Source organism: Sylvia atricapilla, chromosome 13 (genome assembly GCF_009819655.1).
Source record: "Sylvia atricapilla isolate bSylAtr1 chromosome 13, bSylAtr1.pri, whole genome shotgun sequence".
NCBI classification, from domain to species: Eukaryota; Metazoa; Chordata; class Aves; order Passeriformes; family Sylviidae; genus Sylvia; species Sylvia atricapilla.
Window position 1 is genome coordinate 9595703 of NC_089152.1, and position 27214 is coordinate 9622916.

The 27214-nt window shown below is 40.3% G+C and overlaps 1 protein-coding gene across 1 annotated transcript in view; it reads left to right on the forward strand.

The window, feature by feature from the left end:
- BNC1 (basonuclin zinc finger protein 1) overlaps positions 1-27214 on the forward strand; it is a 72274-nt gene that overhangs the window by 25927 nt on the left and 19133 nt on the right. Inside the window, exon 2 of the mRNA XM_066328068.1 lies at positions 26737-26913. Coding sequence (XP_066184165.1) covers positions 26737-26913 — 177 coding nt within the window. The remainder of the gene's footprint in view (positions 1-26736; positions 26914-27214) is intronic.

The following is a 27214-nucleotide window of genomic DNA, read 5'->3' on the forward strand; positions in this document are numbered from 1 at the left end:
CACTCAGCAGTCAGGCTCGAGTGCCACTTGCCTGTCTTGTCCACTCTGCAGCCAGGCAGGTAAAACTCTCTGATCTTTAGAATTGCTGCAGTGACTTGTACTTACAGCGATCTGTCCATGTAGTAGTCATTGCCTTTCCCCCCCGCCCCAGTTATGGTGCAGGGATTTTTTTTTAAACACGTCCATATTTCTTGCCCGTCAGCATTTAGCAGCTTACACAAGAATGTAGAGACATACAAGCACTGTGCTTCTTGCATTCTTTCAACAGTAATTCTCTGAGATAATTATAATAAGTCATAAAGTTATAATCATTGTGGCAGGACTGTTCCGTACCTGGAATAAAAGAAGTGGAACTGTACTTTTTTCTCTGAAAACAAATAGAGGTGTTTCAGAATTCCTATTTCTAGTGTCCCTGACCTGGCTTCTGTTTCTTTGGTCTTACACTGAAACTTGGAATCTCCGTTATACAACAGGGCTTTCTTCTATTCTTGTACGCTTTAAGATTGTCAAGGTAAGGAAGTTATTTTAGATCAGGAGAAGTTGGGATATATATAGTTGTTCATATATATCTATGCACATAAATTTAGATGTCCAGCACTACTTGCTATTAACAATGAATGTGTATTTCTTTTTCTTACTCAGTTGCACAGGTTGAGACATGAGTGTTTGTGAAGTGACACTGCATGTGTAATTGTGAGGTAATGGAGCAAAATTTAACATTTTTGCTGTATTTCTTGGCACTTGTATTTAATTGTAACCATAACAATGAATTGATTAATTTGCTAAGTGCAAGGGCTGTGCTAAAACTTACTCCCCCATGGCTCTGAAGTGCCTTTGCCACTAGGCAACAGTCTTTTTCCAGCTTGTGTTCTCCTTGCCTGGTAAAAACAGTCTGACAAATAGGTGCTGGGTGTGTGTGTGCATGCATGCACATGTGTTTATTTTACTCTCATTTAGAGCCATTAAGAACTTGATCCCATCAGGTTCTGAGCATTTTTATTTCCTGCTGGCTTTTCAGGGGGAACACCTTGTAGAAGACATTTGCCCTTGATGATAACACTCATTGCAGAGGGGAAAAGAGTGGGGAGGATGAGGGTAGAGGGGGAGATGGGAGAGGGTGAGTGAAGGATTGTGACCAAAAGCACTGAATCCACCATTTTCTTTCTGCCTGCCTGGTGTGTTTGCTGCCATTAGATTCATGGCAGCCGACCAGCCTGGAAACAGGACTTTACACAGGTTGACAGACATGCACGGCTTTTATCTGCCACTGCCCTCTACTGATTAGAATATGAGGGTTGATTTTTCAGATGTTTCTCTAATAATTTCAGTCTTGAGGTGTCTGAGATTCCACTAGAACAGATGGTAGAGGTCACATATTGGCATCTTTAATTTTTTGCAGGAAGTGATGTACAGCCCTCTCTCATGAAATGCAAAGGTGTGGAGCTTGGAGAAAACACTCCTATTGGTGCTCAAATCACAACACCATTCAAACCCCTTATATCCCATGCATGTAGAATTAATAGCTCTCAAGTCAGTGCATGCAATGTATGCCTAGCTTTAGGAAATGTCACCAACTCTTGTTACATAAAAAAAAAAAAAACAAAACAAAGTGTAGGCAGCCTGTAAGTACAACATAGTTTAATTTTCATGTAATGTTCCAGTTTGTAAAAAATTATTTTAATAAATTAAAAAGAGCAGCAGTTGTAGTTTTTAATTTCTTTGCTTTAGACAGTTCAAGATAAAACCTGTATTTTTTTAACCTCTGACATAGAACAAAATAGTGACTGAAGCTAAATGTGGTCCAGGCTTCTCTCAGTGACTGGGGAAAATATTTTTTGGTCTGTCTCACTCTTTCATCAGCTTTCCCTTTAACTAAAGCAAGGGACACAGTTTTATGGTGAAACAACAGAAAGCACTAAGAGCTTAACAGAGCCCTCCAGGTAACATGAAAGAGTGCCTCAGTCATCCTCTGTCTTGTTACTCTAAACACCAACTGCATTGTCTTGAGTCGTTTTCCCTTGCGGGAACACTTAGCCTTACCAAACACAGCTCAGCCTTACAGGTACATTCCCACCAATTAAAGAGGAGGGGTTCCTCACAAGTGCTGCCAATGCACCCACCTAGCTTGAGCGAGCATTGCCAAGTACAACAAACAGTGCCAAAGCGTGTGGTGGTTTTGGGCTCCGCTCCAACGGGGACCAAGATGAGACACTCAGTCACAACTTAGCCTTTACATAAAGCCAAATCTTTGTGTATTCCCCTGGATTATACTTGGAGCCATCCTCATAATGTAAGGTATACCTGGGCGGCTTCTGGCCTCATCTGCTGGCAGAGCTCCAGCCTGAGAGAGACTGGGTAGTGGTGCATGCTTTGGGTTGAGGCTTAGTTTGGGGCTTACCAGTTAGGTTGGCAAGTCTAGTTTGTGGCTGTTGAAATTGAGATTCTCTCAAGTTTTTCAGCTGTGAAGCATATGAATTTGGGGCCTTGCAAAACACCAGCCTCCCAGAAGAGAGAAAATAGGTACCTTCCAGTCTTGGATCTAACAAAGAACTGAGGGTGGGGTTTGGATGAAGGTTCAGATCTGTATTCTCTGTTTAGTTTCAGCATTGTGGTTTTGGACCATCAGTAGTGGTAACATACAAATGATTTTTTGCTCTAAAGAGCACAGTAAAATGTTATTATACTTGTTAATCTTCTTTTTTATATCTTGCCAAGTGAGGACTGCTACACTGCAGCTGGTATAGTGGAGGTGCCTGTGTTTTTGCCACTCTTTATTCACAGGGGAATGAGGACAGTTTTCTGTACACAGTATTCTGTCTTTCCCTTATAACATCTGAGTCACACAGCTGTTTCCCAGTTAAATCACAGACTCAATCTCACTGTACATTAAGTTGTGTTATGCAACACAGGCTGGCAAACTTGTCCCCTGATAGAAACTGCACAGAGGAATCTGAAGATGGACAAAATCCCATTCCTCTCAAAGGTTTACTCTTCTTTCTGTCAGTGACACTTCTATTATGAGCCCCTGCTCTGATTTGCAAGAGGTTTGGTTACTGTAAGCTCTGCCAAAGATTGCTTTAAAAATCTCCTTAAACCTCTGTAACAGAGCCCAGAGTAAAAGATGTTCCCATGTGCACACCATGACACCTCAGGCTGCCACAGCTGTGAACCTGCCTTGCCAGGCCTCTCTTAGTGCTGCTGCCACTGCATTTGGACCCCCAACAAAGAGGAAGGCAGTGGGTGCTTTCCACTGCTGCTGCCTCTCCCTGCTTTGCTGGCAGAGGCCGCGTGTCCTGGTTTACATTGGCAGAAGCCAGCATAGCTCAGGGATGAATTTAGCCCTTGGCACTCCTTAGAGAGCTGACTCAGATGACTGCACTTGAAAACTACAAGCTGGTCTCTTATTTAATTCTCCTGAATGTCCAGATTTTATTACTTTAAATTTTACTTCTTGTAAAGCTGTGTTTAGTGGGACAGCCTTGCTGTTTGACTCCCTGGGCTGTCCTGGAGTTTTTACAAGAATAGGGTAGTAATAGTTTTCACCTACACAGCACCTTATCCCAAAGGATCTCAAGTTCTTCATAAAAAATAAATCCAGCCTGGTCAGTGGGCCAGATGATAGGTAATATCCATTCATTTTTATATGAGAAAAGGAAAGTATGGAAATTTTAGGTGGTGTGCTCGAAAGTGGATAGCAGATGAATTTCAGAACTAAGATAGAAGGTAGATACCACAGTTCCTTCCTCTGAAATCCATGGGCGAAAGGATTACCTCTGGATTTCTTTTCTTCTGCCAGCTGCTTCTGTGAATCACATTAAGGTGCAACTAGATAAGTTTGTGCCTTGGACTTTGTTGAAATTGATTGATTATCTCTGAATTTCCGCTCTTATTCTGAATTGAGTGTCCTTCTGGTCTTTACTTTGAGGGGAAAAGCTTGAAAATGCATCCTGAGTATAGATCTGGAAGGTATGGTAGTTTCCATAGCAGCAATTCATAGGCAGTAGCTCTGGAACATACCTGCACTGCTCAGTGTGCTGCTGGCAGTGTCCAGTGCTACTGAGGGCTTGATCCATGAAATCCAGCAGTGGGAAGGAGTGGTTGGAATTCAGCCAGCCTGTCTGAACAGATACCCAATATCTGCTGTGGGTGTATGTTAGTCAGGGGTCTCAGAAAAGACAAAGGAACCCCTGCTGACAAATCTACAGCTAAAAAGGAATCCTCAGTTAAGCACAAATACCCGTAAGTATAAGCTTGGCAAGACTTGTGCTGTCCCAGCTAGTTGCCAGGGTCACATTGTATGCATGTTTTGGGAGGATTATGCGTTACATGTTAGGAGGTGTCTTTTCAGCAACCAAATGTTATCTGTGCCTGGGTCTCCACAGAAACGGAGACTCCTTGCACCGTTTCTGCTCACTTGCAGTTTTGTAGCATGCAGCACATTCCTTAGATTTTGAGGCAGAAAAACTGGAGTTTGTCTTTCATACTGTGTGAATTCTTTGGCTTTGAAGAGAGCTCTAGACAAAGACAGGAGGAAATAGAGATTTGCTTCAGAAATAAAATTCTGCTGTCCTTATTGTCATTTCCCCATGAAACTGCCTCCTGCCAGCTCTGCATCTGACGCACAATTTATATCGGAAGCAGAATTGGTTGGGGCAAGTTTGTGACTGTAGCTGGCATTTCTGTCATGCCTTGTGCTGAATGCACAGCCTCTCCCTGCATCCCGGGTGTCTGAACACATTAGGAACATTGAGGGGAGGAGGACCTTGGCAGGGAGTGCCAGAGGGGAAAAGCCGCAGGCACACAACTGCACAGCCTTAGTGAGCAGAGTTCACTGTTGCTCCTCTTGGACAATACCTTGTTAGAACTGTGGTGGTCATGCCTGAGAGACACCATTGACTAATATGATCTGAGTTAAATCTAGATACTAATGTGAGATTTCTGTGACGCTATAAAAGTTTTTATCTAAATTGGTCTTTTGTGCAACATGCAGGCATACCAACTTCATAAAAAATCTGAACAGAGGAAACTGAAATCACTGGCTTAGTTTGGAGTGTAGGGACTCCATTAATTGTTCTAATAACATTTGACTGAAGAATTACCCTGCTATTCAGTAGTGCTTGGGTTTGTTTCTTAATCCAATCACCTCGTGACTGTTCTTTAAGCTTTCCCCTTCCTTTTCTATTCTTAACATGCAATTAAAATGAAACTCCCGTGTATTATTACTGTAAATAACATGGAAGTAAGAGAACATGCTTTTCAAATGTCACTGCTCTGCTCACTCCTGTTACCTGAACTGTATTGCTGTCATGATTTAGTTGACTTCACTGAACTTATGACAGCACACAGTTTTTGCCCTTACTAGTAGAATAAGTAAATGTTCAGCAATGAATAGATGTAATTTTGTCAGTCACTGACATAAAGATAGGGCTTGCTATTGCTTTAAGTAGCCATGCAGGTCTCTTTGCTACATCTACTGAAGAAGACACAAATAGGTATAGGTAAGCTGCTAAGCTACAGAAATCTTTCCTTTCTGGAAATGTCCAGGTTTCTGCCACAATTATTTCTTAGTGTTAAATATAACATATAATATAATATTAAATTAATTGGGGAAAAGAAGGTGCTTTCAAAACAGAATTCCCATTCAAACTAAGTGATTAGTTATTCCAACTTTTCAATAAGGCTGTCTAATGTCATGCTGCTAAAACATTTGGTTTAGACTAATTTCCACTAAAACTCTCCTTGTTTAGAAAGTTTTTGATGCTTCTGTGACTTGCTTTAGAAACTTACTGAAAACTTTCTGTAATTCTAAATTACTGAATTCTATTGCTCATGAAGTTTGAACAAATGACAGTAGCTGGATCCTAGGCAGGCCTTGCTGCCAAACTGCATAAATGTCTTCTGAGCCCAATAAGCCGTGACTTGGACCTCCGTGGGCTTTGGAGCAGGCTCTTTATGTGTCTTCATTCAGGGCAGCAAAGCCTTTGCAAACCTCTGAATGGGCTTCTGTAAAGATGGCTGTACTCTGTGAAGCTGGCCAGATGCTGTGATTTTTGTGATTCAGATAAATATCTGGGATGAATTAAGGTGGATTAGTCAAACTTATCTTTATCAAGAAAATTGCCATGTTTTCAAAAGTGAGAGGCCGCCACTAAGCCACAAGACCCTTACCACAAGCAGCACCATGCTGTAACTGTTATTTAAATGATTGCAGTGGGAGGTATCTCTTAATAGCCATATTAGTACAGAGTTGCTTAATGACTTCACAGGCAAATAGATAATTAAACCATTAAACGCTATAGAACTGAGAACCATGTCCCCAGTGAACTTTGCAGTTGTCTGTCTTCTTAATGGACTGTGAAAGCCAAGCCTGGGTTTGAATCACAAGGTGAAGTGGAAGGAACCATTGGAGAATATAGATCTAGAATCTTCAGCTTGAGCTGTTCTCCTGATTAGTCAGGGTTTTGAGTTATCTGCTTTGTAAACATACCTGTAGATATTTACACGAGAACAACAAATTTCCATCAAGTCTTGCACCGTGAAGGGGCTTCTGTGTATATAGTGGGTTTTATTTTTGCTTTCATGGGAGAATAATATGGAGTTCAATGGGAAGATACTGTGAGAGAGGATTCTAGTGGAGTCCTACTTCTGGTCTTATGGGCACAAGATTTCTAATATTGTAGAGTAATTGTAGGTTTTATGTTAGCTGCATTTGTATTCTCAGATCAGGCGAAAACTGTGTTCTGAAACTGGCCCACTGGAAGGAAAGGTGGGAGTGTCTGTGTGTTTGACACGGGGGATGGGAAAAGGTGGAGACTTTTGTCAGGTCTCCAGTACTCTCTGGAGCTTCAGACAAATGTCACACTTTTTTATCTTGTAAGCTTCAAGAACACAAATAGCAAGAAGAATGGCAAATGGTGTAAACCTCAGATTGCAAGACTTGCAGTAGTAGGGATTGTATAAGAAAACAAGGCACAGATTTGGTCATGTCATTGGAACATATATTATTTAACGGCCCATTTCTGTTCTAATATATGCATGCCTCTTTTTTTGTGGGCTAAAATTGAGCATTTTGATACAGAGCTTTAGCAGACCACAGTGTTTGTAAGATTAAAAGACAAGGGCATCAGGCCACAGGGCATCTTCAGTTTCATCCTCTGAAAATAGGTGAATGTATTAAAAAGTTGTAGGAGAGTTTTTGTAAGTGAGTAAATTTTACTTCTGTAGCAAGGCTTTTATTTCTTATCACTTGTTTTTATTAGATATTTCAGTTTTCAAATAAGTTTTTTTAAAAAGCCTCTGAAAAGGACCCTTGCCTGTAGCAGGAAGCATAATCTCCTGGTTCCTCTCTTTTTCTCTTTCTCTCTCTCATTATATGCTGGCATGAACACTCTGACATTGCTAATTGCCTCCACATTACACTGGCTGAATTCCAACAGTAGTGGCATAAAAATTAATGAACAAGACAGAGCTCACACATAAGGAACATATGGTGCAATAGCGGTCAATTGCATTCGAGTTTAAAATAATGTCTTGAGAGAATCATGATCAAAGCAGTTTCACAAAATGAAAAGAGCCAGAATCTACTTGTGCTATATAGCTATGCTACCTCACTGTCCTCACTGAGAGTGTGAATGTGAACAAGGAGATTCCCCAAACTGTAAACAGAGAATGCCAAAAAGTTGTTTCACTTGCAAATGTAGTAGGAATTTCCCCCACTATTCTTACTGTGAAAAATAGTGTGAGTTAATTTTCTGCTGGGAAGCAGAGCCAGGGAAAAAATGTTCTTTGAAACAGAGAGAATTCTTCAAAGATGTTATCACTGTCTCTGCTAACAGTGCCTTCACAGTGCAAGCTATGCAGTTTACAGAAAGGTGACACAGTTATTTCCCATTATCCTAAAATGTGCAATTTAAAGTTAACACAAGTTAGTTTTATCTGTGTATATGCTTCTCGCAAAATCCAGATTTCAGGGCAATTAAGATAGTGTTAATACATGGTACTCTCAAGATTCTTTCAAGTTGAAAGCTTGCTTAAGATTAATGTTAAAATTCAGGTTTTATGCTCTTGCCAAAGTACACGCTAGGTAACCTCTTGTTAATACTAATGGGAGTTAAATATTTGCACTCAGAGGAAAATAGAGCCCAGATATGATACAAACTGCTTATATTACATAATATAAATAAGCGCTGCTTGTTTAATAGCTTTTGCTGCCTTACTGTGGAACAAACTGTTACAATAGTATTGCAAGGTCTTACAGTACAAATTATTAGGTTTTATTATGCTGGTAGCTTCCTATCATGTTCTTTGTCTTGTGAGATTTGAACAGTAACTTTAAGTTATATGGGACAAGTCCTACAAGAGTTTAATGAACGACCCAAATAAATCACTTTTTCAGTGCAGAGTTCATATACATGGAAAGGAGCTTTGTATCACTTCAGTGCCTGTTTCCTCAGCCAGATGAGGTACTTCGGCCCATTCCCCAGGTTAGAGCAGCCTGGGTGTTGCCCAAACTGAAATGTGGCTGCAGATGGCCCCGCTGGGTCATTACAGCCACTGGAGAGAGCTGGAATGCAGAAATGCTCAAGCCAGTCCCCAATATGCCTCCTGCTACTCTGCAGGAATTTCCTTGGGGCTAACTCACGCTGGCTCATAGCCATTTCTGCTTTAACTCCTAGAAGGATAAAGAAGAGTTAGGACAGCTTATTGGGGCACTGGGAATGAATGGCTCTTTACCTGTCTGGATATGAATCTTACCTATATTTGAATTTTTCTCTGCTACTTAGAGTAAGTCTTTCTCTAAGAATTACCCAACTATCCTTTTGGTAATCTAATCCTGAAGCAGTAATTGCTTCTCATCTGGATTCTCAGAATATGATACGATATTGATTTCAGTTGAGCTTTTATTTACTTATTTTAAGGTTAATTAAAGCAGTTGATTTTAATTTTTGAGCATAATTCTCGGCTTTGCTTAAGACACATTAAAAATTAAATTTTAAAGGAAAAATCATGCAATAGCTGAGAGCTGAGTTCAGTGCAATATAGTGGCTTCAGCATAACCCTTTGCATTTACAATGCAATTAGGTGCTATTCTCCCACAATTAATGGGCCAAATGACACTCCCACTTACTATAATAAGCTTCCTGATATGAATCTGAGATAACTGAGATTGATACTGAGACTTATGGAAATGCCCTGTTCTGCAGAGATGCAACAGGGAGAGAAAAGCACCTGCTGAGTTGCTGTTTCTGCTGCTCTTACCACAAGCTAGTTTTGGCCCACCCGGTCTTGGTCTGTACATAAGGAAGCAGCCTCTCTGTCTTCTCTCACTTTTCATAAAAAGAAGGCAAAGGGTACCAGATGGCATGTGTTACAGAGCTTTTCCTTCTAGCACAGAATTTATTTCCAAGATGTAGAATTGTGAGGATTCCTTTAGTCATCCCCCCAGAGTCACAGGTTTGGTATCTCGCCAGTGGCATGTAATACACTTCCTGGCATGCTGTAGGAGAAGTAAAATTAGTTCAGAACTTCACTTTACTGTTGTGGCTTTTTTTTTTTCCTGTGCTATTTGAACATGCCTGGAAAAGAATCAGTGTTTAAGATTTAGTAACCATTCCATTTGTGAGCGGGCCATGGCCTCTCAGCCTGGTTGTAGACTTGGACAGTTGTCAAAATCTGCGAACTCTGAGTCTTGTTGATTAATGCCATGTGCATGTATCTCTCATGCTTTGTTCTGTTTCCTTGGGATGGACTAAAATATTGAGAGAACTGGAAAGGACCTTAAAAAAATCCTTCATTTATGTAGCTTTTCTTACAAAAATATTCCTGGTAAAATTTATTTTTCAGGAGTAGGGACTTCCAACTGTGGTTTCAGGGCTGCTTTTGTAAACAAAAGAAAAAACAAACTAAAAATTCAAGTAATTATTGTAGGTTGTTTCCCTTAATTTTTTCAAGTGAACGTAAACCTGCATGAAAAAATGCCTGATGAAATAGTTATTACAACGCAGTGATTATTATATACTAGTAGGTATTTCTCTGGCTTGGAAATCGAGGTGCAACTTCACAAGTTGAGTGTCAAAAGAAAGTTTATTTCAAGGCCCTTCAGCAAAAAACTTAATTTAGGTGTTGGGACATCACAACTAAATTCTTTGGCATTTTATGGTGTGCTGCACTGTTATCTCAAGAACAATACGCATCACACTGTATGTGTGTAGTTAAGGGCATGTTTATATGAAAAAGGAGATTGTTTCTGTCTTGCTATAATCCATGTTTGTACAATTCTTTCAATGTCTTTTAATTGTTTTGAACTCTAAAATGAAATGACTTCTAGATAAAACGAGCTTTCAGCTCTCTCCTTTTGTGACAGATTCCAGAGCATCTCTACCTCAAGGCACGTTTGGTCACCATTTTGCCTTTGTGACCCTTTCTAACCTGTACCACTCAGCAGGCTAGCACTAATGTCAGTACTGTTTACTTGGGCAAGACTGATAGCATCCAGGTGGAGTTTCCAGTCCTCTTTTTTTTTTTTTTTTTCTTTCCTTCCCCCCCCCCCTTTTCTTTACACAACCACGGAATACATACCCTAACCAAAGAGTCAAGCAGCAGAGTGTGTTGCAGATCGACCAGGTTTTTACTTTATAAATTAGTTAACATTGTAATTTTCTTTTGCACAAACACAGGACAAAACCTCCATTCAGTGGGAAATACCATGGTTAAACTAACTTCAGTGGTGTTAAGCCACTCTAAAGTGTACTAAGGATCTGGCTTGTAAATCTGAATTTTTCCCTTTATTTGACCTTTTCTAAATACATTTTCTTTACACTGTGTGGTCAGCTTGTAGTCCTCACTTCTCACTGAGATACTGACATCAGCACCCTTCACTGAGTTAATCACTTGTATGCTGGTTTAGTGACAGCAGTTACTCAAATGCCCCTTCCCTGCTTTTGTTTCATAATCTAGATGAACAAGGTTGTTCAAATTAGTATAAATCAGTCCACTTACAGTTTTTGACACTTAAAATTTAAGAACTGGATTACTGTCCTTGACATCTGAAAGAAATTCTCTGAATTTAAGACTGGAGTGTAATTGTTGGCAGTTAGTAATAGATTATTAGAAATACTCTAAAAGTATCCACAACTGCACTGTGACAACGGTGTGACTGACCAGAATCCTACTGAGTGCTGCAGCAGTGCCTGTCAGGGAGAGAATATTGAGCAGCAAGTGCTTGCCTTCCTCTGCAACATCAGCTCCTCCAGCCAGCATAAAAGCAGGGTGGGAAAAGTCCCTGGTCATGTCTTCGGGGACCAACCTCTGCAAAGAGCTTAAAAATACCATTAGTGTGGCAAACTGTGCCGGGTACTTCTCACAGTCAAGTACAGGAAGTCCAGCATAACCACGGTGCTCAGCTGAGGTTACATTTCTTTAATGCACAGAGATCAGGAGCCTGTCACTGGAATGCGGCGGGAGGCTCCATCCTTTGGCTCCAGCTGCAGGGCTTGTGATCTTACCTCATTATGTGGTGGCTGTTTTCCCAAACTTTTAACTGCAGCTCCAAGTTGATCTGTGTAGGTTCCTGAAGGAGATAAGCGGATGCAGCCCACCAAATTTTAGAGAGAAGTTGTTAAATTAATTTTTTGCCCATTCAAAAAAATACAGGTATTTGCCAACAGGTGCAAATCTCTAAAGATGAAGCTTTGTAAATATATTCTACTACATCCCCTTTGAAAGTCTTGAAAATGATTTGCCGATTCAGCAGTGGTGTGCAGCACTCCTTTCTGTGCTCACCCATTAGTGCTGCAGCATCTTTGTAACTCTGTCACTGAGGGTTTGTGCACTGATGCCCTAATGCTGAGATGTTAAAGCTAAACAAAAAACCCCAAAATTAACAATTTGCTGTTCTCCAGTTTTAAACTTAAAGAAAAATGTCTGAATTTGTTTCTCATTAGAATTGCGGAGCTGTTTTACACATAGGCGAGTCTTTCATTGTCTGTTCTACATTACCATGGTGGTTGTTCTGTTTAGAAGCTGAAGTTCCCTGCAATAGGAGAAAAAACCTGTTTATTGTGCCTATATTCTTGTGAAAGCGAGTCACGTGTGCTTTTGTTATATTTATGGCAGTTGATTGAAATGCAGAACAAGAACTCATTTCTAAGGTTTGTAGCATTTGTGGACTTGTTATGAAATACCTATTCCAGAAGATAGTAAAGATTTAAGTCTCAAACTGAAATTTATTTACCACAAAATAACACCATCTTGTTATTACTTATTGTGTAGGTGCACAGTCACTCTTGCTGCTTTTATTGCTGATAACATACTAGGAGCTAATTTTAAATAATTTTGAAAGGGAATTAAAACTAAGAAATCTGAAGTTTTATACTATTATCTTGATCTCTAGTGTTTTCTTCAGTGTGCCTGGAGGCGAGAGAGAAGGGAGAAAAGATGATGCTTACTGAAGCTAATCTTCCTAGGCCCCATGTATCAACATTTCTGTAGCGTCCTGTGCAGAACTAGGCAGAATATCTGCTTTAGGCTCCTGCTTTGAAACACCCACAGAAGGAGCCTCTCCCTCTGCCCTGAAGATAGAGGAAGCCTGGACAGACTAAACTTTCAGAATATCCTCTGCTGATGCTTACTAATTGTTAAAGAAGTCAGGAAACTGTTGTCCTGAAAAAAAGCTTACTCAAGTTGCATTGATTTGAATGTATGATTTTCAAAACTTTACAAGCAGTTAATAATGGCACAACAGCACGAGGCTGGCTGTGGAACAGCCCTTAGTGCAGGCCAAGTTATTTCTTGCTTCTGCAGTAGGGCAGATCCCTGCACAGGCAGTAGGGTGGAGAGAGGTATCCCTGCCTGTAGTCACACAATTGCCTCGCAGAAGGTTGGAAAGATGGTCACAGGTCAGCATTCAGCCCATTAGGCAAATTCTTTGGAAAACTGTCTAATAAATAGATATAAATCCAAAGGTCTTAGAGCTTAAACTTGCATTAAAAATTCTTCCTTTGCTATGTAGAGAACCACTCCAAAAGTTTCGTAGTTGACTGCTGCGGAGGTGAGTTATATTTTCACATGTAAAATGGATTCAGACAATGTTTCTGCAAAAGTTAGGTGGTTACTTGCAATGCTAAAATGGACATTTGCTCAAAAGAGAAGACAAGTCTGGTTTCATTGCTACTTCAGAAACGTAAAAAAAAATAAAAGAGAAAATTTAAATTACACCAATAAAAAGGTCTTGCATCATGCCTAAGGTCATTAGCATCTGGCTTTGGGAGGCTGCCAAAGGGAATGAATTTCAAAGACTGAGACTATTAGCTGAGAGCCTGCCAGTCCCAGGAGGTCTTACCTCAGTCTTAGAGCAAGAGCTTCCTGGCAGATCTTAATAGCTGTGACAGTACTTTGAGTGTGAGGATATCACTTAGAAGTGAGTCTAGAACTACACAGGACTTGGAAGAAACTTTTGTAACACAGTGCACGGCTCCAGGAAGCCACCCGAGCCCAGCAACCGGGCAATGTGCAGGTGTTGCCTGCTCACAGAGGTTCTCTCTGCTCCGGGGGAAAACAGATGCTTTTCTGCACCTGCTGTACTTTCAGCCCAGCTCAGAGGAATGCACTGCATTAATCTTGTACAGAGGTGACCAAGGCAAGGTGAATCGGCAGGGTCTCTTCCCCAGCCATGAACAGGCAGCTCTCTAGATGAGCACTGCTGTATATAAACCCGCAAGCCAAGAATAGGCAGTGCATATGTATAGCAGGCACTGCTCCTGCTCAGTCCTCCAAATACGTCTCCAGCCAAAAACCCCAGTCTCTTCTAGCTAACTTGAAATAAGTCTCAGTCAGATTGTTTCATAAAGTCCCCTGTCTTTGTCAGGCACTGGGGAATGGATCTATGGTTGCACGTTATCTGCCTGATAATGTCACACTGCAGATCAAAATAGGTGCCCATCCTTTCCAGCAGCCTTTAACAGAAACAGTAGAGAGGTCAGAGGAATGCAGGCTCTTGTAGGGTACAAACAACTGCCCAAGGGTATGCTTTGGAGCACATACATCCATTTTAAAAGGGAAGTGTGTGTGTGTGTCTGTGTGTGTTTTAGCACATACATAAAACAAAGAGCTTCGGCTGAGGCATGCAGGAAGGGAACTACTAAAAAAACCCAAGAAATAAACTCCCCAAATAAATGAAGCAGGCCTGCAAGTCAAATGCATCACTGTTGTAATTCCTTCAGTGCTTTGCGTCCCTTTTCCACTGTACTTCTCTATCAGTGTGAGTTATTGTCCACAGACATTAAAAAGCTGATGGTCTCACCATGTTACTGATGGAAGTATTTCACTGATGGTAAAAGGAGTGAGCCTAAGCACAAAGGTTCATCAAAACCTGGCTCACTTCACTTTCTAGTTCACCCTCCTGTTTTTCTCACCTATTCTTGATAGATCATTGGCAATCCAAGTGCAATAGAAAGAAGTGCCTAAAATCACTTGCAGGGCTATGTAAGTGTACAAACATGAGACATTTGTTCCAATAGTGCATTGGTGTTGCAATACACAGGGATGAAATATATCTTCTTCAAATAAAAACCATTGTTGTTCCACAGAGAACCTGTGGCTCATCACTCTTCTACGTGGGATCATTGCACAGCAGAATGAATTTCGCAAAACATAGTGCAGGGAACTCTAAAATGGGATGGATTACTGACTTGCCTTAGCCTCAGTAATGATGACTGATCTCAATTCAGTTCCTGTATGGATTCATTTTAGTTCTCACATTGCTAAAACTGGCATATTTTTTCTTGGATTTTTTTCCCTGATGAACAGAATCCTTCCAACGGGATCAAGGAAACAAGGATTTGAGTGAGCTGTGAAAAGAAAACATGTTTTTCTTATAGTTGGTTCTCCAGGGCAAGATTTGGGTGGTAGATGGGACAGAGGGGAAAAGCATGCACTGTCTGCAGGCCCCTCAAATATCTCATGATGCCTTTCCTCAACAGCTAAAATAAGACATAATTTTAATTATCTGCTTGTGCTATCATAGGCCCTGTGGATTTTGTTGTATGAGTGACCAGAGAGTTTTTTGCAAGAAGTAGTGAAAAACTTTTTCATCTTGTTTAAGTTTGTTCAGTTGGGTTTTAATTGCAGGTTCAGTGGTGTCCTTTGTGCAGTTTCATCTGTGAAGTAAAAATTTAAAAGTAGCACACAAGTCAATTAAGTATTTTAACAATGTTAACAGATGTTTATGCATCTGAATCTGAAATAAAATATTTTTGACAAAGGCTATGTAGTTTGATCCAAAATAGATTCATGAAGAGCTGCTCAAATACCTTTTCCAAACTGTCATTGGAAAATAACTTGTCCATCTTTTTGCTGTCAGTATTAAGTAAGTCTAGTTCATTGTTCTCAAAAATGTAATTATTAGTTTTATATATTTTTTTAAATCTGAACTACTGATAGGCAAGTTAAAAGGACATCAGTGCCCACGCCACTCCTGCTGTAGCTGCTTGGGGCCAGGTACTGGCTTTGCTAATTGGGTCCGTTTTTGCCTAAGGCAGCACAGCTGGATGCCGGACCCAGTGTCCTTTCCGTGTTCCCTACATGTGTGCTTGAGTGATGCTTGTGCTTCCTGGTAAAGAAGTGTTTGATTTCAGAGGAGGCACAAATGATCTGTAGTATGGATGTCTTTCTTTTCTCGAGATCAGTGTTACTTTATCAGCTCATTTATTTGTCAGTCTGTTTCATAGTCCAGCTGAGTGTTCAGAGCTTGGTGATTTCCACTCCCAGGTATGGTTGTTAGACACCTGAGATTTGCAAACTGCAGGTCTTTGGTAAACACTTGTTTCAAACTGTATTTATTTAGTAGAGAGATAGATCAAGTATCTTCTGTACTCCTGGTCACAGATATTGTTTACATAGGCTCCTTAGGTCAGTTTTTCTGATTATAACTGGCTAGATGTGATGCAACAGTTTTTAATTAGTATATAAAATAATCAGTGTGTTCCATTGCTAATGGCTGGACTGTATGGGGCAGTTTCTAATTAGACTATAGAAACTCCAGATACTGGCAGTGTCACAAACTGGGTTTCCAGCTACTTTATTTACATCACAAAATCTGTATATGAAAGTAGCTTGCATCCCCCCCTTCCCTGCAAACACGTGTCTCTCATTCTGTGAGGCAGATGCTTCACAATGAATGTCATCCAGGTAATGTAGTTTGGAGAAAGCATCCTGATAACCAGACCAGAATACGAAATTTCTGTGAGTAGAAATGAGTTTTTAGAGCTTTCTAAAGAAGCCTATTTTTTTAAGTAGACATATTGCAAAGGCTCTTCTATTTCTCTTTACTGGCCAGTATAATATGATGGTTCAGCACAAACACATCTTTATCTAAGTCTATAGAAGAGGAGTAAAGGCAATTGGGACTATACCTGTACTCTGCTGGTTTTATAAGCACCAGTTGCCACTCACTTGCTAAAATGAAGTTCTGGAGAAAGTGCTATTCTTGGGAAGAGGGTGAAGCCACACAGCTGACCAAATAACAGGCTGTCTTTGTCTCAGGTTTATTGCATAATTTTGGGTAAAGCACAAATTTACCAGATTGGTAAAGGCAGATAATGCTTACAGTAAGGGTTGTGATGTTTTATTGGAGGGTGTTTTTTTATAATAAAATGTATTGAAATTACTTGAAAAAATGGTGTCGGAGGTATATGGAGTTTATTACAGATCTGGTATAAGTTTTATTTGTGGGAACTAAACAAATTTGTAGCAAGGAAGATTTTAATGTATTCAGAATATAAAAGGGGTACCTCTTTAGTAGTCTTTCTTTACTATAGGGAAAATTAAAGATCACACCAAGTATTTAATTTCTGTTTGAAATTGCAACCATTTTTTAATAGATTGTGCTGGCAATACCACAGCCTCATTTTAGCATGAGGGATTTCAGAAGATAGCTCTAAATACTCAGGCTGAATTCAGTGTTTCTTTCAGGTTTTTGTCTGTGGAGTTTTAGTGTTCCTTTAATCAGAAGTCACAGAGGCTGGATGCCAGCTGCACCTCCTGTTTGTGGAAGAGGTAGTTCAAAAAGAATATTCTCTTAATAATCTGTTGGACAAGGAGCTTATGTTAGAGCCATATCTGGGTGAAGAGTTTAACGCAGAAAAATTTATGACAAGCTGGGGGCTTTGGAGCAAAGCATGTGGCTGGACTAATAAAAATGTCTCACAGTTACTGCTGGAGGGCTTGATCCTGCTTCCCTTCAAGCAGGCGACACAAGTCATGTTGGCTGTGCAAAGGCAGGATAAAGTCTTTCAGCTAGTGGACACCCTCAGCAGGAGGGGACACCTGTCCCAGCCCTTGAAAAAGGCATCAAAAGTAATCCTGAGCTGCCATTAACCCCATGCTGCTGCACGACAGGCTGTTGCAGGGGAACGGCCTTTGCATCCTGTAGGGCAGTGACCATTCAGCTCTTCTCTCTAGGAGCCCCGGGCTCCTTCTTACCACCACTGTATGGTTTATTTTAACACTAGGACAACATAAAAGAGAAAAGGAGGTTTGTGAGAAGTCACACAAACCGTGTGTGTGTTTAGTATACCTGAAGGCTCATTACTTCCTTGTGGTAATCCTGCCAGGCCTCCTCCTTCAATCACTTCTGTGTCGGTCTGGCAGTCAGCTTCCTGCAGATATTTTACCCCAAACCCCTGCTCCATAAGAGACTTCTGTTTTACACCTGCCACCCTTCTTACAATTGTATGATTTCGCACCTTGTTCTAGCCCTGGCACTCCTCCAGGCAGTTCCCAAAAGTGCACTAAAAAGTCTTGAAGCACTTTTCTTCTTTTCCACTTTTCATGCTATGCATAATTCCCTATTATTTTAAACCACTGTATTAATGGAGGGAAAGCCCAGGTAACCAGTCCAGGGCTTCAAAGTTATTAACAGGGCAGCTCTGGTTTCACCCTAAAATAGGCTTGTGCTTACTCAAGCTCATTTGAGGAGGCATCAGTGATAAAATTTAAGGGACTCAGTAGCCAATACAATACTTAATTCACATCAGCTTTGTGTTTCTTGCATTTCTTCTCTCTGTTGCAACACTCAAACATTCCCACAAGTTATTTACTTCCCAATGCTGCTAGCTGTCTGTGGCATCCTAGCCGCTTTAACCAAGTCTAGTGTCCAGATCACCCAGATAGATACAGTCTGAGCTGACAGTTTAGCTCCAGTCTGAACACATTTAAGCTCATAACTTCTAGTATGTGAGCCTGTTGTTAATGCTGCCTAAATGCCGGGTAGGAGAGGTTCTGTTTTTTCTATACGGTCTCCTGTCAGAAAACTGAGACAGGGATTGGCAGAAGGAGGAAGGGGGCTGGAAAGCCTGTAAGCAGAGAAAGTCTCTGCTGGAAGTCTGCTCTGTATCCTGGGTTCAGAGCAAGGCAAAGTGGTGAGGAGATGAGAGGAAGGGAACTGCGGAGGCTGCCTGGGCAATGGGGCAAGGCAGCATTGGAAAATAAATGAGAGCTCATGGCAGATGCCAGTTCCTCAGCCAGCTATTCTTGGCAATGAATACAAAGCTTAAAGCAAGGCAGATATATTTATTTATATATGTGTGTATGTATATGTATGTATGTATTTTATTTTTTAAAGGTTTCTCTTATTTCCAGGTTTTAAATTATTTCAGGCCCTGCCTCTATTGGAGGTGCCACAATAACTCAAAGCTTCACAGAGACAAATCTATTATAGCTTATATCACAGGAATGCCCAGAGGTCTCTTGTAGGGACAAAGCCCCATTGTGTCAGATGTTATGGAAACATCATGTATATCTTTGATTTATAGTGGATTTTGAATCACCCTTAATAGTTTAATATTTTTTCCCATCAGTAAGTTTTAGTTTTCGTGCTTTGAAAGGGCTTTTCTAGGTTTGGGCAAAAATTTCTATAGATCACTACATCCAGCTCTGCATACAATTTCTATATATCACCATTGGCAAATACCAACAGTAGGCAGTAAAACTAGGTATAAGTGATTCTAAAAGTGTATCACAGTGATAGATTTGAACAGTAACTGTAAAAAGAGTAGGAAAATGAGAAATATTTATTTTTTGTGAAGTAATCTTAGAATTGAAATCCCTTTGCCAGCAAAGTATTTAGACATTCTGTGACCAAAAATGAAGGAAGCAGAAATGCAGTGAAAACACTGAAGGATCTTTTGGAAAAACTTGGTGTAACATTTTCAATTAATACTGTCACTTTTGTTGTTTTCCTCCAGTAGCAGTAAGATTTGTCCTAGCTGTTGCTAAGCTGGTTTTTTGGATATGATAATCTAACAGACACTAGGTTGACTGTACAGTATAAATTGTCCTATTGAGCATACCAATAGTGGGATGGTTACCTGCACAGTTTAGCAACAAGCTCTGTAAATAATCTTTGGAGGCCACTAAGACTGTTAATTTATTTTAACAAGTGCTTCGGCAGAGTTATAGCTTTGACCAGGAATGGTAGTTTTATTCTACATGTGAATACAGTAACTTTGGATTTGTTTAGCATAATAAAATAGCATCTGCTGTGCACGAATGTTGGAAGACATTTGGACTCTGACTGCATAAAGTGATGATTTGTGTTAGCCAGAGTTCCAACATTTTTGTTAATGCCACTCACATCATCAGGGTATATCCAAAGCTACTACCAAGTAGCCAGGCAGCTTTCTCTGCAAGTTTCTCACATATTATCCTTCTGCACTCCATTTCTAAAGTCTTATCTCCCTTGTCCATAGCCAACAGCTACTAACTTGGAACAAAGTTCAATCATGACCCAAACATAATGAAGAAGGAGAAATCACAAAAGATGGAGTTAATGGCTGCAGCTACCGCTGTGGATCCTTTTGCCACAGGCTCTGAAAGTCTGGAAAATTAATCAAAGTTCAATCAAGGATGTATGATATTGCGGCTGCTGCTGCAGCAGTGTCTGGTGTCACCTGGGAGCTGTCCATTAAAAACAGCTCACTGCAAACCGTCCTGGTATCGATGTGCTATCCCGGTTGGAGGGGGTAGTCAGATGCTACTCCAGGACATTGCTATGCCTTCTGCTTTCACTCCTGGGTAAACTTCAGAAGTTTAACAATTACTCTAGACATAAAAAGAACAGGCACATGTCTGGAGTAAGTTAGTAAAAGCAGCAGCTTTGAAGAAATCTACTAATGGAGGATGGGTAATGCTTTCAAGGAAGTTTTCTTGGACTGTCACTGTAAAATAGGTACTGAATTTTTCTCCCAATCAATTAGAATAGTATGTAGATGGGAAGAGAACTGAGAATTAAGGTTTTGGTTAAAGCATAAAGCTGTAAGAAGAGTCTTCAGCAGCATGGGAGATCTGGTAAATAAGCCTCTATGACAAGCATTAATTGTCATAGAAGTGACGGTGCTTTAAGTATGGTTGTTAACCATTTGGTCAGATATTTGTAGCTGATGAGCTTGTAAAAGAATCTAGAGTAGATAAACTATAAATTTTTTTGCAATAATTCTTCATCCAAAATTTGTTTTAAATTTGTTTGCTTTTTATTTCATTGCCTGGGAAAAACGTGTCCTGTAACTTGTTTGATGTTTATGATTAAAACTTGGCAAGAGTTGTAGGCAGGGAAAATTCATCTTTCATTTTATCAGTCTGCCACTGAGACATGTCCTAGTCATCTCTCTAATACTCTTAACACTCCCATGAAACAAACAAAATTGCCACCACTGGTATTACTGCTGTGTTACTCATCAGTTATTATATGCCATGGTTTAAACGGTTAAAACCACTACCTGGTATTACAGAACAAAAAGGACAGAAAAAAAGAGGAGAAAATAAAAAACAAAGCCATAACCAAAAGGAAGGAAGAGGCTGGAGGCTGTGAAAATAAATACAAATCTCCATAGAGTAGGTGAAGGGCCTCCTGTATTGGTAGGATTCATCATCTTTGGGGAAAAAAAGAACAAAGAACATTACTGTTTCAGGTGTTATATTGCCGAGTCTCCTTTCTTTAACCATGTGAATATGAGTGGCTACCAGTTTTATGGCAGGCATTTTATTCTGACTTTGACACACCTCTGGCCCGATGTCACACCCTTTGGCCCCAGGGCACAATCGTGGTTCCTGACTGTTCCTCTTATGACAACACCAAGTCTCTGGAATTCTGTCTCAGCCCTTTCAATCAGATAGCATAAACATGTCTGTCTCCCCATTGTATTTCTGCCTGGTTCATCAGAATGGTTTGACTGAAATTACTGGTATTCTTTTGATAAACCATTAGTGTTAGAAAAGGGTTTGAATTTTTTTGTCAATTACTAAATCTTGGTGACAAGCAGAAACTGCCTGTTAAAACTTGTATTGTAATTTGAGGATTAAATGCTGCACCTCTGAGAAACATCAGTATCAAAACTGATTTGCTCTAAGAGACTTAACGTTGTTAGGAGCTGCAGTCTGACAGGGTAGATTCCTTAATAACAGAGTTAGCAATTAAATGTTTTAAACTCCTCACAGGACTTGAAAGATTAGAGGGCAGTTGGTAGACTCGTGCAGAAAGGGACATGTGTAGCCAATACAGCGCCCACCTTAATCCCTGACAGTGAAAGACTTCAACTCCCATTACTGTTTGGTTATTAGGTAAAATTAGTCCATTTGACTTGCTAACACCTTTCTCATCTCTGGGGGGTTCTCAAAGAATTCAACTTTGCAAAGTCTTATTTTTTGCTAGCATTTCTATGCAAACCCACCCCAAACTAGACTGATCATTGAAAGAAAGATGGGCAGAGCTGCAAGGAACCTTTGGGGTGTTGTTCTTGGTGCAGCATTCCCATCTCTCTATAGCCCTATCTCTAGCTGGGTACATGTGTGTGACATTGTGTATGGAAAAATGATGCAATCTTTTGCCATCCATTTAGCCAGAAGCTGCATGCTTCACAGCAGGTAAAAATATTTAGAAAGGTAGAGAGCAGAATTAATAGTTAAGCCAGTTTTCTATCTCAGCCCAGAGTGGGGGCAGTGGGAGGAAGGAGCAAGAAAGAGTCCTTTAGTGCAGACTCTCCAAAAGGATCTAATAAACCTAATTTGGAGATGTTATAAATGCTCTCAGGTCCTAGAATGAAATTGGAAGCGTTCAACAGAAAGGCCCAGTTATGGCAGAGTTGGGTGGACTCACCACTGTGGTATATGTGAATATGCTTTCATTAGGAGTGATAAAATGTTGTACTTGTTTGTCATGAAGTGTGTGCTAAATGTCTTTTGTTCAGTGCAAAGCAGCATGGAAGGGAAGAAACTAAGATCACTAGCAAGAGTGGGACAGGGTAATACTTCAAGGTTAATGCTAGCAATGGGTCAAGTGGGGCAGTGTATAATTCTGGTGATCCTAAGATAGCTCCAAAAAGATTTACACAAAGAGTGAATAGTCCAAATTGGAGAATCAAAATACACAACTACAGAAATCATTTGAAGTGGGGGAAGGCTTTGGTAGGATGATCATTAACAGGACTATCTCAAGTAGTGAATAATATTAAGATATGACATGAACAAATGCACTGATTAGCTCAGAGGAGTCAAACCAAGTCCTTTGGTTTATTATGTTTCATGATTTAAAACTGTATGTTTTAATGCCAGTATACTAAATAGCTTTTGTGTGTGATGCATAATTATGCCACATTGTATAAATATGCGATCATTAATGCTAAGACATTTGCCTTAAAAAAGGCTGTAACTTAAAAATACCAAACTTTATTAGATGCAAAAGTATTACATAACCTAATTTTTTGGAGGCAAGTACACTATAACACAAAGCAACCATTAATAGGAGTTAAAAAGAAACTTACTGTCCAGGCCAGTCCTAATCGTTAACTGCAGCTTCTTGATCTTAGTGGCAGCCAGTGGAAAGGCACCATTTCACAGAGATGGGTTGGTGGTACTGGTGTTGGTGATGTGTCTCTGGGTTTGCCCTACACACTGTTTTAAATGTTAGCACTTTGTAATGACTTAGTACTGTTTTGGGCTACAGGAAAGTAATGCAGTGAACAGCTGGATGAAAATTAATGCTGAAGCAGGGGTGCAAATGCAGAGAGTATTCAATCAAGTTATATTGCTGTGTTGAATTTGTCTGATTACCCTAAAGAGGATGTAAGCAGCAAGACGGGGCAAACATTTAAACTCTGGTTGAAGTGATAGCAGAAAACAGTTTTGGACACTTTATAGCTTAGGCTGCCTTACAAAATCAGCCTATATGGAAATAGTGAACCAGAAATTTGACTTTCTGTGTTGCTTAGTGAGAGCTGGACTGCCCTACCTGTCCTTCCACACATCTTCAGAAATTTTGTCAAGTACTTTATGCCTTTAGCAGGCTTGTTTGTAGTTTGACTAGTGCTCAAAACCTGTGCTGCACACTAAGTTTAAATCTCTTTTCATCTTCATGTGCATGGGTTTGTTAGATTTTTAAAAAGCATTCAATTTGTAAGTTGTTTGAAACCCACACTGTCTTTGTCTTGCTGACAAGTTATCAGTTGTCTTCATTTTCAGAGTCTGTTTCTTCCCTCCTACTTCCCCAAAATCTTGTGTCCCCATAGTCCTGGACTACATAATTCCTACTCCTGTTGTAGGAGTAATTCCTACTCCTACTGGATTTTATCCCTGAAAGGTGACCTGGGGCCCAGTGGTACAATCATGGGGCTGACCATTGCTTCACATTTCTTCTGAGAAATGTTTAATCCACACGTCTCTCCAAGGCAAGTGAGCAAAGCATCAAATTAGTGCTAAGATCTTTGCCAGCACTGATTTAAGTAAGAGGGACATAGTGTATTATGTGATTGGAATTTAGGCCAAGCAGGCAGGACATGGAGGTTAACGCCGTTGTGCAGCGAACTCTGGAAGGAACAGCGTGAGGCAGCAGCATGTGGTTGGGGAATTTAGAATTTACATGCCCATTTGCCTAGAGAATGCAGTGGCGGAACAAACTTACTCCCAGTGTTTAGTCAGTGCTTGGTTATTCTCCTGATACTCTCCTTAGAATGATTTTTTTTTTTTTAATCGAGGCAAATCATGCCAAAATTCAGGTCATGATTGAAATTTAAGAGAAATATTTACTTGGGGATTGTATTGTACTTGTATTGTACTGCTGTATGCCTCAGTTTTGTTTGTAGTGATTTCCTACAGTTAATACCCATTTTTAAAGTACCCTAGATAATAAAATAAGTTAAGAGCAGCAACCGTTTGTTTAGAGTCAGTTCCATGTGTTGGAACTCTTCTCAAAACCATGAATACTCTTGCATTTCGTTAAGAAGTTTTAGCACTTCACGATCTGCCCTTCATCCCCCTACGTTCATGCTGCTCTGAGCACACAGGCTGGGACATGGAGAAGAAGGAACAGGCTGGGGCAGGTGGGAGGAGAAAGCTGCTTTCCTTGGGCTGCATTGTTACACTGTGATTTTAGGTATTTGTTATGACATACGTGGAGTTCAGACCTGGGGACCCTTTTCCTTTGCCCTTCAGCACTGTCCCTGAGAAGAGCATAATGAGTTGCTATCGTTTCCTCAAAGTGTTCACAATTTACATAGATTTAAAACCAAAAAAAAAAAAAAAAAAAAAGTAATTCACAAGCAAGGAAACATAAATCAGTTAAAATAACTTGCCTGAGGTCAAGTAGTAATTCAGTGGCAGAGCCCCAAGTGAAGTCCAGGACCTCTGTCTCAAGGCTGGTGCCTTGTCCCAAGTCTGTTTCTTTTCACAAGAAGATGATTTAGGGAAGTCACCCTCTGCTTTCTGTTTTGGTCATTCTTAAGATAGGTCTTGGTAACTGCTCTGTACAAGTAAACTTGAACTATGAATCAACTGAAATTACTAAAAAACACTGTTAATGTACCAGTGTTCCTTTAGAAATTGACCTGCAGTTAAAAACCATGGCTTGCACATGTCACATTATGCTAGGGATCATTGGATTCTGCTACGAGGCACACAGATAGTAAAACACTAAAAAATTGCTAATCAGAAATAGTGAACAATTTTAAAAGAGCATGAATATGCTCCCATTAAATATTCATTGAAAAAGCTTGAATAATGAAAACAATGCTTAAAAGACAAGACTGTTAGTAGATAATTAATTAAGAAAACAGTAAAATGGTTCTTAATTGTTTGCTATGGATAGTTAGCCCATTTAATAAGAATTATCATCTTCCAGGCAAATGGCAGATAGCTGGTAAATAGGATTTTCCTGGGAACTCGCTAGAGGGGAGAGCAGCTCTCCACACATCTAAGTTTTAGTCACTTATCATTTTGAAGTCAATTCAGAGCTTCTGGCAATTTATGTAATCTTAAGCTGCTCTTCTCACCTTTGTTGCAGAATTCTCAATCATGTTGAGTCCTTTTTAGTTAACATCACTGCTTATTTCATTAAGAAGGAGATACAATTTTAGCAACAAGGTGTGCCTTTGGCTTTGAGCTAACATCTTGAGAGAGCAAGGTAGGTTTTGTGCCCATCACAGAGCAGATGCTTTTAAAACACTGCTGTTAAGAATCAGTTCAAGTAACATATTTTTGGCTGTGACTTCCTGGGCACTCTTTCCCACAGTTTACAAGGCTGGAGATAATCCATGTGTCCTGCCTTGTGACCCCAAGAAAGAAGTGCCTGGGGCAATTTGCAGGGCCAAGAAGTGGCACTGGAGTCTCTGGCGGGTGACTCTTAACAGACTTGAGTGCTGTTTGCCAGAAGGATCTGGCAGACCATTCTAGGAAACTCCATCCCCCTCTCTGTTTTTTCGATCTTGTTCAATAGTTTAGCAGGAGAAATAAGGTATAGAGTGGAGAAACGTAAGGATTTAGGAAAGCATATGCTTTCTGTCATGTTCTGTAGGACCAGATTCTGGGATCATGTTGGCCTTATCTTGGTCTGATTCTGATTACTGCCATGCAGTTAACATTAACTGTACTCCAGTATTTAGCTAAATGTGAATTAGGTTCTCCTTAAGCCTTATGCATTTATCTAGTGAATAGTAAACAGGATTAGTAGAAGACAACTAATAAACCAACAGTAATAATATGTTAGCTGTCTTCTCCCTACAGCCATCTTATTTCCTGCTGCCTTTCCTATGGGATTACAGGCATTCATCAACATCATCAGATGCTGTCCTGGTATGTTCCTACAGGGATTCCCTCCGAGTTCACTGCAACTTGCTCATGACTCTCTCTGGTTTACTACAGTGTATTCCTGAGTTAGGAAAGTGCAAAGAAATTATCTACAGGAGTTAAAAGGAGAGGAGAGAAGTGTTTTGTCCTGGGGGGTTGTTTTGGTTTTTTAAATAGGTGAGAAAGGACTATGACAAAAATCCTGCTCTAGCTCGTGAATGCAACCCAACACCTGAATAACTAAAACCAGATTTTGGCCCAATTACTAGAAAGTAATTCTTCTCCTGTCTTTATGACCTGTACTGCTGTTAATAGAAAGCTTCAACTTCATAAAAAGGAATAAAATTCAGCTCTAACTCAAAAGTCAGTTGATAAGAGGAAATATTTTAACTTTAAAAAATACATACCCCACTCACTGAACCTCTGAGACCTGCAAATGTTCAAAAAGGAAAAAGAAAAAAAAAAAAAACCTGCAGCAGCTGCAATTTGAAAAACAACACTGGCATTAAAAATAAGTAATTTTACTCGTAAGTACCTCATAGCTTATTTGCAGATAGTTGTACACTCTGAGAAGAAAAAAAATTTGTAATAGGCCCTAGGTCAGCTGCATTGATTTAATGCATTACTTAGGCTGCCAGAGCAGAGGTAGAATCTCCTCGCACTGCATTAGGAGCGCCTCAAGCCTCCGTGACTCCTTTTGATCAAATCTCTGTGAAAGATGAGTGTCATGCCCTCTTCAAGCCAGCTGTGAGGGGACTGCCCTGCGACTGGAGGAGCCGCTGGAGCACAGCACTCCGGGGCAGCGAGGTGAGAGCTGGCTGCAGAGGTGAGAGGCAGACACAACTTCGTACTGTAGGTCTGGAGAACACCAAGGGGGAGGATCTTATTTCACTCCCCTGTGCACAGCCTGAGCATACATCAGACCTTGAGGTGCTCAGAGTCAGACAAGAGTAAAGAGGCGTGTGATGGTTCTTCTGCCTTAGTACTTGTACAGGCAGGAGTGTTTCCAGTACTTCTTTGTACAACTCACTGAGGGAATGGGAAACTGTTTTATAGCTCTGGAAACATAAGCACAGTAAGAATGTCTGAGGTAAGGAAAGTTCTTTGC